The sequence below is a fragment of the Acinonyx jubatus genome, chromosome B3 (genome assembly GCF_027475565.1).
Source record: "Acinonyx jubatus isolate Ajub_Pintada_27869175 chromosome B3, VMU_Ajub_asm_v1.0, whole genome shotgun sequence".
NCBI lineage: Eukaryota > Metazoa > Chordata > Mammalia > Carnivora > Felidae > Acinonyx > Acinonyx jubatus.
In genome coordinates, this window is record NC_069386.1 from 67,889,396 (window position 1) to 67,902,420 (window position 13,025).

General features: G+C 41.9%; 1 protein-coding gene across 1 annotated transcript in view; it reads left to right on the plus strand.

The window, feature by feature from the left end:
• The window catches only part of RYR3 (ryanodine receptor 3), a 525,783-nt gene that overhangs the window by 401,516 nt on the left and 111,242 nt on the right, over positions 1 to 13,025 (plus strand). Inside the window, exons 47-50 of the mRNA XM_053224214.1 lie at positions 5,670 to 5,839; positions 8,226 to 8,446; positions 10,859 to 10,949; positions 12,574 to 12,714. Coding sequence (XP_053080189.1) covers positions 5,670 to 5,839; positions 8,226 to 8,446; positions 10,859 to 10,949; positions 12,574 to 12,714 — 623 coding nt within the window. The remainder of the gene's footprint in view (positions 1 to 5,669; positions 5,840 to 8,225; positions 8,447 to 10,858; positions 10,950 to 12,573; positions 12,715 to 13,025) is intronic.

Here is a 13,025-nt window from a genome sequence, read left to right on the forward strand (position 1 = left end):
ATACAATATTTGTCTTTCTCTGACTTATTTCACTTAACATAATGTCCTCAAGGTCCATTCATGTTACTGCCAATGGGAAGATTTCCTTCTTTCTTATAGCTGACTAATATTCCTGTGTGTGTGTGTGTTCGCATTTTCTTTATCCATTCATCCATCAGCAGACACTTAGACTGTTGCCATGTCTTGGCTCTGGTGAATAATGCCACAATGAACATACGGATGCAGATATCTCTTTGAGATGATGATTTTGTTTCCTTGGGGAATATACCCAGAAGGGGGATTGCTGGGTCATATGATAGTTCGATTTTTCATTATTTTGAGGAATCTTCATACTGTTTGCCATGGCACCTGCACCAGTTTACATTCCTACCAACAGTGCACACGAGTTTCCTTTACTCCAAATCCTTGCCAGTATTTGCTATTCCCTGTCTTTTTGAAAATAGCAATTCTAATAGGTATGAGGTGATAGCTCATTGTGGTTTTGATTTGCATTTCCCTGATTATTAGTAATGTTGAGCACCTTCTTGTGCGCCTGTTGGTCATTTTCATGTCTTTAGAAAAATGTCTTTTCAAGCCCTTTGCCCATTTTTTTAAAGTGTGTTTGTTTAGAGAGAGACAGAGGCAGTGCAAGAGGAGAGGGGCAGAGAAAGAGGGAGAAAGAAACCCAAGCAGGCTCTGTGCTGCCAGAGCAGAGCCCAACATGGGGCTCAAACTCATGAAACTGAGACCGTGACCTGAGCCAAAACCAAGAGTCTGATGCTCAACCAGCTGAACCACCCAGGCACCCCTCAAGTCCTTTGCCCATTTTTAATTGGGTTTAGGGTCTTTTTCTTGTGAATTCTATGAGTTCCTTATGTCTTTTGGATTTTAACTCCCTGTCGGATGGTTTGCAAGTATTTTCTTCTATTGTGTAGGTTGCTATTTCGCTTCGTTGTTGGTTTTCTTTGCTGTGCAGGAGTTTTTTCTTTTAGGTAGTCCCACCTATTAATTCTTGGTTTTGTTGCCTGTGCTGCTGGTGTCATATCCAAAAAAAAATATTTCCAAGACTGAAGTCAAGGAGTTTGCCTTTTATGTTTTCTTCTAGTTTTACAGTTTCAGGTCTTCCATTTCCTTAGTCCATTTTGAGGTAATTTTTGTGAGTGGTGTAACTATGGGTCCAGTTTCATTCTTTTGAGTATGAATATGTAGTTTCCCCCAACACCATTTTTTGAAGAGACTGTCCTTTCCCCATTGAATATTTTTGGCTTCTTTGTCAAATATTAGTTGACAATATATGCATAGGTTTATTTCTGCCTCTCAACTGTATTCCATTGGTCTGTGTGTCTGGAATTTATCCATTTTTTCTGGGTTGTCCAATTTGTTGGTGCATAATTAAGCATAATAGTCTCTTGTGATTTTTTTATATTTGTGTGGTATCCATTGTAACACCTCCTCTTTTGTTTATAATTTTATTTCAGCCCTCTTTTTCTTGGTAATTCTAGCTAAATCTTTATCAACTTTATCTTTTCAAAAGTTAGCTATTAGTTTTGTTGATCATTTTAGTGTCTTTTCCATTCCTTATTTATTTCTGTTCTTTTTTTTTTCCTTCCTTACGTATGGGAGTATTCTGGATCTAACTATATACTTATCCATATTACCAGTGTGTTTTATGTTTTCATGTTATTGTTTAGTATCCTTTTATTTAAGCTTGAAGAACTCCTTTCAGGGGTACCTGGGTTGCTCAGTCAGTTAAGTGTCTGACTTTTAATTTTGGTTCAGGTCATGATCTCATGGTTTGTGGGATAAAGTCCCACATCAGGCTATGTGCTGACAGTATGGAGTCTGCTTGGGACTCTCTCTTTCTCTCTGTCTCTGCCCCTCCCCTTATTGTACTCCCTCTCCCTCTAAATAAGTAAGTAAGTAAGTAAGTAAATAAATAAATAAATAAATAAATAAATGAGGGGGGAGAACTCCTTTCTGCATTTCTTTTTTTTTTTTTTTAATTGTTTTTTAACACTTATTTATTTCTGAGAGATCACAAGCAAGGGTGGGGCAGAAAGAGAAGGAGACACAGAATCTGAAGCAGGCTGCAGGCTCTGAGCAAGCTGGCAGCGCAGAGCCTGATGTGGGGCTCAGAACCATGAACTGCGAAATCATGACCTGAGCCAAAGTCGGATGCTCAACCGACTGAGCCACCCAGACACCACTCTTTCAGCATTTCTTGTAAGGCAGGTCTAGTGGTGATGAATTTCCCCAGCTTTTGTTTGTTTGGGAAGGTATTTCTCTCACCTCCACTTCTGAAAGACAACTTCACTAGGTAAACTATTCTTGGTTGGCGTTTTTTTCATTTAGTGCTTCGCATGTATCATCCCATCTCTCTTAGCTTGCTGCAGAGTTTTTCTGCTGAGAAATATACTGATAGCCTAATGGGGGTTCACTGGTGTTGGTGAAATTTTTTCTTTTGCTGCTTTTACAATTCTTTTTGCCTTTGATGTAGACAGTTTTAGTATAATGGGTCTTGGAAAAGATCATTTCAGATTGAAATTAAAGGGTGACTTATTAGCTTCATGAACTTGGATGTCCACAGATCTCTCTGGGTTTGGGAAGATCTCAATGGTATTTAAATAAGCTTTCTCCTTCTTTGCCCTCTCTTCTCCTGTGGGACTTGAATGATGTGTAGATTGTTCCTCTTAATGGTGTCCCATAAATCCTATAGGCTTTCTTCATTTTCATTCTTTTTTCTTTTTGTTCCCCTTAATGGGAAATGTCAAATGATCCTTCTTTAATTTCATGGATTCTTCTGCTTGGGCCAGGGTGGTGTTGAAGTGCTCTACACAATGAATTCTTACATTCAGTCACTGTATTCTTGAGCTGTGAAATTTGTGTTTGTTTCTTTATGTTTTTGACCTCTGAGCACCTTGAGAATAATTATTTTGAATTCTTTGCCAAGTAATTCATGTGTCTCCATTGTCTTTGGGGTCAATTACTAGGAGTTTACTGTGTTCCTTTTGTGGTGTCCTGTTTCCCTTCTTTGTTGTGACACCTATAGCCTTGCATAGATACCTGCACCCTGGGAGAAGCAGTCGCCCCTTCACACTTCATGGACTGACTTTGGTAAGGAAAGACCCTCACCTGCAGGTGGGGGCATGTTAGAGTGTGCTGTGACCCCAGATCTCGTGGGACAGGGCACCAAGCACAGGTGTGTGCTTTGGCTTTAGATCTGGAGCTTGGGGGGCATGATGTCTTGGCAGCTCAGGCCACTGTGGTCCACCACACTGATAATTATGCGGTCCTTGGCAAGTCCTGCTGGAGTTCCTCAGTAGCTGCAAGGGCTATTGGGATCCTCGGCAGTGAAGTCCATATCTAACAACTAGGAAGAAGGTAGGCAGTGGTGGTAGCTGGAGCCGGTGATGTGTACACTCTGCTGCAGGGACCAACTGCAGGTGCCTGTGTAGTGGCACAGGCCAGTTGCAGACACACGTGGAGTGGCAGGAGCCAGGGTGAGCAGCAAGTATCAGGGTGAGCTGTATGGAGGCACTAGCACCTGCGGGGACCCTGGCTGTCAGCATGCATGCCTGCGGCTGCAGGGTCTCACCACAGGTGCACAGCAGTGGTAGCCAGTGACAAGACTCAGGCCAGTGAGATGCAAGTTCACAGTTGAAGGTGCCAGCTGAGATGAGCCCAGCAGTGCAGGCCACTGACTGGAGGCAAGGCCAGAGCTGGGCCCACAAGCAGCTGTGGGGCCCTGGTTGTCTGCATGTACTCCCGTGGCTGCAGGATCTTACCACGGGTGTACACATGGAAACAGAGGCCAGTGACGGAAGTCTTCCCAAGTGTGCCCACGATGGTGGGTATCAGCTGCAAGGGTCTGGGCTGGCATCTTGAATCAGTACAGCTGCAGAGCCCAGGACTGGCTGCCAATGCAGATCAGGGTTCTGGCATTGAGAGAGTTGGGAGTGAGAAGAGACCCAGGTGGCTGGGCATCTGCAAACACAAAACCTGGGAAACCTGCCAGGGTTTCACGGTGGTTAATGCTGGATGTTGGTTTCTTCACTGGCAAGAGCTGCTGGGGTCCTCTGTAGAGCAGGTCACTGGTGACCACAGTGACTCCCACTGCCTGGTTGATACAAGTGGCCCTTGCCCTTCTTTCTTTTTCTGAGACCTCTCCCTTCACTGGGCCCTAGCTGGGGTGAGACAGAAGGTATCTTTCATGTAGCTCCCCAAAAGGTAAAGGAGATGATTGTTCACCCCATTCTCTTTACCCAGTGAAGGGAACTCTTTCTAGATGAGCAGCTCCTGCTTGGCCCTGAATAGTGCCAGCCTGGGATAATGCTGGCAAAATGTATCCTTACTTTCTTGTGCAGTGATTCTCAGGTTTTTTGTTCTACTGTGTTACTGAAGTTTCTCACGTTGACTCCTGGCTTCTCCCAGTGCTGTTTTTGTTCATGGATAGCTAATTGTTGATCTTTTTGGGTCTCTTACTTCTCAGTCTTGGTGATATCAATCTCGAAAATGTTGCGCTTATCATGAAGAACAAAGATTATAGAGCCTTTGAAAAAACATATGATAAAAGAAATGTCAAACTCAGAATTACCCAAACTTTTTGAGCACAAAACACTTAGTAGTATCCGATAAAATGAATGTTCCTCAGAACATGAGTCTCAGAGATTAATTCATCCTCGCCATTCAGATCTGGCTCCCCCTGGTGTTCAGCAGAGGCAGGTGGCTTCTTGTTGGGAAGGTCCCCTTCTCTCCTTGCTTGGCCAGAGCCCTGCACTGATCCCTGCGCTGAGTGAGGCTCTGGGCTGGATAGGACTAAACCTTTGTGGCTCTCAAGGTAATTTATGAAGTACGGTATGTAAATATGCTCTGATTTAGCTTGATCATTTAGGTGCTCTTTTTCCTATTTTTTGATGTTAACAAACTTTCAAACTCCTGTCTTTATTCTCTAAGTCAAGCAGTTTTTGTTTAATTCATGGTATTCCTCACTTCACCTTTGAACTTTTGTATTAAAATAAGATTAGAATTATTGGAAGATCTGTCCTCAATTTCACCTAAATCAGATAATAGTTTCCAGATACTAAGAGAATATTTCCTCAGTTATGTGCTATTTATGATGTAATGGCTACAGACAAGACACACTCTTAAACTTAATCTCCCTTACATTTTCTCCCTTCATTTCTTCTGTCTTCAGTCAACAAAGCAAAAAAACCAAGCCCCGATTCCTGGCATTTGCCCATTTTGTGTGGTGTAAGTACTCTCACCATGGTCCATTTCAAGCTCTCAATGTGTGTCACTGAGCCACGGAGTTGGAAAGAGAATGCACATAGCACACCACTGTATTGTATTTCCAACATGCAAATAAAACAGATATAAATAACCTCAAAAATATAGTTGATAGCAAAGTCATTAGGAGATGATGCGTTTTGAGTATTTGTCACCTTTCTAAATATAATTTACTTAATTGTAAATTTTAGTTGTTGATAATGAGTATGTCTAACAACTGGCTCAAGAAAATTCCTGAAATGTAAGCAACCTGCTGTTCCAAGCGAGTATCTGCTGGCTGCAGCACAGTACTGCATTCCTGTTGCTTGTTAGGAGAACAAGGCGTGTAGACAGACACACTCTGTGTGGCCTTTGAGTCTGTGGAGATAGAAAAGGGGCCATGACGTTCTCTGTGTGTCTTTCAGATGGGTCGGTCAGCGAGCCAGATATGGCAGCCAACTTCTGCCCTGACCACAAGGCACCCATGGTGCTGTTCTTGGATCGTGTTTATGGCGTTAAGGATCAAACTTTTCTGCTCCACTTGCTAGAGGTTGGATTTTTACCTGACTTAAGAGCCTCTGCCTCTCTAGATACAGTAAGTGGCTAAAATAAGGAAAACTATCTTTTTCCCATCATTGTATGTTAGTAACATTGGATTTCAAAGTGATTATTTTCTATCTCCTCACTGATTACATGTTAGCAGTCAGCTTTAAAGGTAAGAAAATAGAAGTACCAAGAAATGGAAGGTCTTAATTTGTTGGGCCAGAGAATTAAATGTAGGTAAACTCGACCTCACATATTTAATCCAGATTCCTCTGTTGCAAGTTTTTCAACCTTGGCACTATCTGGTGTGGGGGTACATCCTGTGTATTATAGGATATTTAGCACCATCCCTTGACCTCTACCCACTAGATACCAGTAGCACACCCATAAAACCAATTCTGGATAGCATCAAATGTCCCCTAGGGGACAGAATCTCCCTTGGTTGAGAACCAGGGCTTGTTGCTTATGAAAAGGTCTGGCTGGCAGCATTATAGGCTGGAAATACTCTTCCCACTCTCCTTAAGTTTCATGCACTGACCATCAGGAAAGATAATATCCAAGCCAAGCAGTTTTGGAGCTTTGGGCATGGCAAGGTCAAGACCAGAGGCCAAGTCAAACCCAAGTGTGAAAGTCAAGGGTGAAGTATAGTAATCCAACATCAACAGACATCAAGACAGAGGCCCCAGGAGTTATAAAGCATAGAAGCATGATTGTCCAAGTCAGAAACAGTGCACCAGAAGTCCTGGGTCCAAGGAGAAAAGAACAATTCGATCACCATAAGTCTAAAAACATCTTGCCAATGTAGGGTTACTTTTTTGGAGAGCCAGAAGATGCAGGTCTTCTTAATCAATCATAAAGTCTCTCAAAGGCTCCACCTAGTGTCCAATAGAGATAGAAGTCTGAGCTCTGTGATGGGTGGTCAGCTAGCCAGTACCTTAACTGGGATGGATTTCATTTGAATGGGTTACTCGCAAATGTATAGGATCACCCAGAAATGGGAAGCAATACAAGTCCCAATCTGAATGGAAGATCCATTCTTATTTTTGGCATGGTGTTAAGAAATGACGTATTCCTGAAGGTGTTTGGGACATATGATCGTTTTGGATAATTAAAACATTGCTTCCACAGCTACTTTTGTTTTGAGTTTTTTCTATAAATTACTTGATTAAAAAAAATGGTAATTGTTTTCACTTTTGGGACATTCCCAAGGTTCCTGATGAAAGCATTTGGGTTTTTTATAGGTCAAATAAACAGCAAATTCTGTTCTTCCATTTGGTGTTCAAATCACATGCTTGTCTAGGCACAATCTGCAGCAAAATAAGCTAAACGTTCAGTTCCTTAACACATGCATTTTTATGCATTCTCTTTTGAAAACTTTTAAGCCACTGGAATCAAAGCTCTGTCCTTCCCCATTGTGACAACTCTATTTACCAAAATGATAAATGTGAAAGATTTGCTATTTCTTTCAGTAGGATTACTAAGTCTTATCAAAGACAAACTTTTGATAATTAATAGGAATACCCAGAAATGTGTACAGTTCAAGACAGTTTATCATGTGATAACTTACAGAAAATGTGTTACAGATACAATGGCTATGATAATCACAGGAAATAACGATAAGATTTTATCTTTGTGGATCTCAAGGTTTCTTTTGAAGTTGCCTAGTTTTCAAAGATGGTAGCTAAGAATGCTTTGACTAAATGTCAGTAACTGGGCCTGCCTTGTGTCTAGCCTAAGTGAATGAGAAAGAACACTGAGTGAGAATTAAAGGAGAGTTTTTAAGTGAGTCCTAAGTTTATGTTCCTTGTACCCTTTTCCCATCAAAGGTAGGTTCTCTTTAGTGAATTCTACCCTCGTGCCATTTATCAGATAGTGAATTGCTCACAATGCTCATAAATTAAGTGATAAGGTCACAGCTCCACTTTCTCTCTGTAAACCTGTCACAAAACCAGTAGTTTGACGGCTCGCTTGGCCAGTAGCCACTTACTAATCTCAAAATCACCTCAGGACAAATTGTGAATGTGCACAAGGTGAGAAAAAAGAGCTAAGACAGTATAATAACATAGTAGCTTGGCAGTTGGACTTTGCAAACATGAAGAATGTTGGGTTAGACTGGTCATCGGCTGATTTTAATAGGTTTTAGGATCCCTCTTTGAAGGGAACAGATGTTTGTGGATCATTTGGAATGAGTTAGGACCAGCCAGCCTTTGCTTTCCTTCTGTTTATTTTTTTCTTTTAACCTGGTTTTTTTTTTTTCCCATTTAAAATGCAAAAGAGAAGTAGGTCTGCTGACAAGGTAGGGAGTTGTTCACTCTGTCACTGTGAAACACTGTTGTGCGTAAGCTTAACAACCTGCCAGACAGGATCTCCATACGCAGGGTAAGCTGTGCTCTGTCTTTCCCAAGGAGATTAACCAGTGTCCCAATTCCCTTTCCTAGGTTTCCCTAAGCACCACAGAGGCCGCGCTTGCACTAAATAGATATCTATGTTCTGCTGTGCTTCCACTCCTCACAAGATGCGCCCCTCTCTTTGCCGGAGCAGAACACTACACCTCTTTGATCGATTCTACACTACAGACAATATATAGGCTTTCCAAGGGACGTTCCCTCACCAAAGCTCAGAGGGACACCATAGAAGAATGTTTGCTTGCCATTTGCAAGTAAGTACCCTGGCCTGTGGTTTTCACCTCCATGTGTGCATCCGTGTCAACTGCACTTAATTGTATAATTGATAAGCTGGTGACTCCAGCTTAAGGAAGCTTCCAGGCCTTAGCCATACACCAGCGTCTCCCCAGACATCTCCTCTTAGGTTATGCAGGGACTCCCACTTACCTCAAGTTTGCTGATCACCTCTGCATGGAGTCTCATCTCTCACTATGGAGAAATGGGGGGCACAGCTCAGGCTCTTGCCCTGAGGGTTGGTGGAACAGAAGATGAAACTGTCTTTCAGGCCTTAAGTATTCAGATTAAGAACTAATGTTTTGGTTCCTAAAAGCCAGAAACCAAGTTTTTCCTTCTCTAAGTGAGTGGACCTTTACACAGAGACCAGATGTAAGAGTATGAATCAAAGCAGCCTACCTGTAAGCCTCAAAGAACCTGGAGCAAAGATAAGAAGGAATCTCCAGTCCCAGTGGGGAATTAAGGGCAGTAGTTTTCACTGAAGCAAAGATAAGAAGCTCCAGATAGTGCATTGCTCACAGAACCTGGAGCAAAGATAAGAAGGAATCTCCAGTCCCAGTGGGGAATGAAGGGCAGTAGTTTTCACCACTGCAGATAGGTATCAGAGCAACCAAGGAAAATGGTAAAGTCAACCCAAGAGACTTGGATCCTCAGAAAACTGTCAAGTCTGATAGGGTCAAAGGAAGAAGGCCCCTTCCAATAGCAGGTGTCAGCAATATGGTCCAGATGCTGATTTGCTGTGTTAAGCCAGTGTTTTCTGCCTTGGAATCATATAGGGAGCTACAAAATAAATATCCAGTGCCCATGCCATACCTCAACCCCCAAAATCAAACCTTTAGTAATGGGACCCAGGCTTATAATTTTTGAAGCTCCCCAGGTGCCTCCATAATACAGCCAAGATTGAGAACCACTGCTCTGGGATGTCCAGGAGACAGGCCCAGCAGGTGTCCCTGTAGTGGCCCGCTGGATATGGTCCTTATTCTTGTTGAATGAATGGTTTCCTAATCACACAAGAGATGACTATGTACTGGGGGGATTAGGGCTACCTAGAAAAAAAAGCAATAATTAGTAATGAATTTTATATTATAATTCCAAGATTTAGAGACAAGGCCATTTACTTGCTGTATATTTCACTTTTTACTCCAGGACTTGTTATCACAAGGCCGGCTCTTGGAAAAGTTGTCAGCCAGATGAGTTCTCTTGTCCATCTCCTTGTAGGATTTCTTTTCTGACATTCCAACATTTAACATCAGTCATTAACTTGGCCTCCATGGCTCCTTGTGCATCTGTGGTTGGAAGTCAGTAGGTCTTGAACTGAACATACATGCTAAATTATGTATATGGGCACTTTCCTGTGCAGAGAATTTGGACATTCCATTCAGTTTTTAAAAGCCTTGGTAATCTAAAAATAAAAGTGAATCAATGTTGTTTATCTCTCCTTTCTCTATTTCAGAATTGTACCAACTACCAACGCCATGAACTCTTCGATAATTTGATAAATTGTTCGCTAATTGATTATAGTATTTGCCTGTTTAAGGAGGGTTGTGTTGTTTTGTTTTGTTTTTTTGAGGACAGAGCCTTAACCTAAAGAAATGATTTCAATAATGAGGATTTCAGAGATTGGATAGTAACTCAGAGGGTCTTAAACTCCCTTGCAGTCACACCAGTAGGTGGCCTCAGATTCCACCTATGCACTGGTCAACTCCATCATCCTTTGCAGAATTCAAGGAGACAGTTGGCCCTTAGAGATGGCTGTAAAATCAACTGCACCTTCTTTCTATTGTATTCTTTGTACATAATCCGTAACTATATTTTGATGATGCATAGACTCTAGGACATCTTATCACCTGGTGATTAGACTTTACCTTAGGTATCTCACTTCGTTAGCCACACATTCCCCTTTTATATTTTAAATATACAGTTGACCTTTGAATGACACGGGTTTGAATTGTACAGGTCCACTTGTATGTGGATTTTTTCAATTAATACAATAGTATAAATATATTTCTCTTATAATTTTGTTAACATTTTCTCTAGCTGCCTTTATTGTAAGAGTACAGTATATAATACATATACCACAAAATACGTGTTAATCAATTGTTTGTGTTACTGGTAAGGCTTCCAGTCAATAGTAGGTTATTAGTAAGGTTTTGGAGGGGGTCAAAAGTTATATGCTGGAGGGGTCAGCACCCCTAGCTGCCATGTTGTGAAAGGATCACCTGTACTTACTTTTAAAGTGTGTTATCATTGACCGTGATTTACCCAAGATCTTGTTTTAGGAGCTAATTATTCTGAGGCTTAGCTCTGGTATATGGTTATCAATGAGTGTTTCTTCTTTCTTCCTTCTTTTATCATTTTCTTACCTTTCTATTCTTTCTTATTTCTTACTGCAGTCACTTGAGGCCTTCAATGTTACAGCAACTCTTGCGACGTCTTGTCTTTGATGTGCCGCAGCTCAACGAATACTGCAAAATGCCTCTTAAGGTAAACCTCTTTATTGCTGCAGAAATACAGTCCACGGCACAGAAACTTGCCTTGCAAAACATGAGGGCTTCACAATTGGGGGAGCAAAATATACATTCAATGAGTTTTACTTTTTTGAGGGCTAAAAAGATACAACCCACCCTATCACACCCCTTTCTGAATGTCCAGGTTGCAGAGAGTAGATCATTAACTGCTCCAATTTTCTTTAATTGCTTTCCACTGGCTATGTGTTATTTAGCAGAAGTTAATGAGGGGGACTTGGATTGTGCCGTTTCCTGCCTTAATTACGTTTTCAGAATGTATCCAATCTCAAAAAGCTTTGAAGGCCTTGTGATTATTCATTCAAGTACAGAAACTAAATTGTCCTTTTTCTATTCCATACTGTTTTGTGCCTTTTTTTTCCTGTTGAACAGACCCTCTTTTGTGTTTGTTTTTAACTCTTACCTGCTTTCCTTTATGAATGTAAAGTAGAAAGAACCATAGAGCTATTTGTTGTCTCATTCATGATTTTCTCATAAATTACAATAATTTTATCACTAGCACAGGGAGCATCTGGGCCTGGGTGGGAGGGCACCACAATCAACTGCCCACCCAAGAGAAAAATGTTTTTTTAACTTTCACCTATGAGGTACCTGCCGTATTTGCATATTCATTGTGTTGGCAGTGGCTAGCCACACCTGATAATTCTGCCTGGTGACTTTAACAGAACTTTTCCTTTTTCTCAGAATTAGGCAAAGCCAAGGATTTCCAGAAGCATTTTACTGGGATAAACAGAATTCCCAGAAGCCTTCAGTTCAATCCTCTGTCTCCATGCCAGGCAGAAAGCAGCTTGTATATTGTCAGAGATTCCACTGCCCTCCAAGGGCTATTCTTCTAATCTTAATCCCAGTAAGCATTTTAGCTGAAAACTATGGTTTTCATAGTCCAACCTGGCATTGCTTCCTCAGCAGGCCTGTACTGCCAGCTGGATTCTGGTCCCTGAGGAAGCAGCATCAATAGCACTCAGTAAGCTCGCTTTTACATCTGAGACCAGCGGGATTTTTCTTAGAGGGTGTGGATTCCACCTGTTGGGATAGGAACTTTGGCGCTGTGCTTCTGCCCTCTCCTGGCCACATGTGGAACTGTTGTAACACGGCTGGGCCATCAGAAGGCTCAAGAGAAAAGCAAGGAAGCCACAGGCAGTAATCAGTATAGAGAAAATCTTCAGACCCCACGGGGTGCTCCTCACCATCTCCATATCAGCATCACTCAGAGTCTTCTAGATTTATAAGCAAATGTCTGAGAAGAAATTATTCCCACCTTTGAGTTAAATAGCAGTGTTAGATAGCAACTACTTCATTTGAAGTAGAAAGAGTTCCTCTCCATTTTCCAGCAACTGCTGGGGGCACATTAGGAGGCACAAGAGTTAATCAGGTGGATTCAGCTCCGGCTAGAGCTCATTAGGCAGGAAAGCAGACCATTCCCAGTGGTGTCTGAGGGCCTCTCTGTAGATAACCCAACTGTTTCAACTGTTGGTTTCACTCTCATGTCTGCCCCCTGCTGTTGTGTTCTCCCCTGCATGTTGCGGATGCCTGTGGATCTTCCGTACCCCACCCACTGGTGCAATCCTGTTCAAACCTCCCAGCTTCTGACAAATCACTATGAACAGTGCTGGAAGTATTACTGTCTGCCTTCAGGATGGGGGAGCTACGGGCTAGCTGTGGAGGAGGAATTGCACCTGACGGAGAAGCTCTTCTGGGGGATTTTCGACTCCCTCTCCCATAAGGTAATGGCAGTACTTCTGAACAAAGAGGGAGCACCTTGATAACCAATGAGTAATAAATGCCTGTGAATAGTAATAGCTAATGTTTTTAGCCTTTGCCACGTGCTAGGAACAGAGCCGGTTACTTCCCAAGTGTATATCACACCATCCTTACCCAAATCTGTGAAACAGGAGCTATGCTAATCATCATTTCACAGACAAGGAAAAGTCTCAGAGCAGTTGAATAACCTGTCAGACTCACAAAGCTAAAACACAGGAGAAGGACTTCCAGAGCAAATTACAAAAATATTTCCTAGTTTCAGTTTTGATGACTT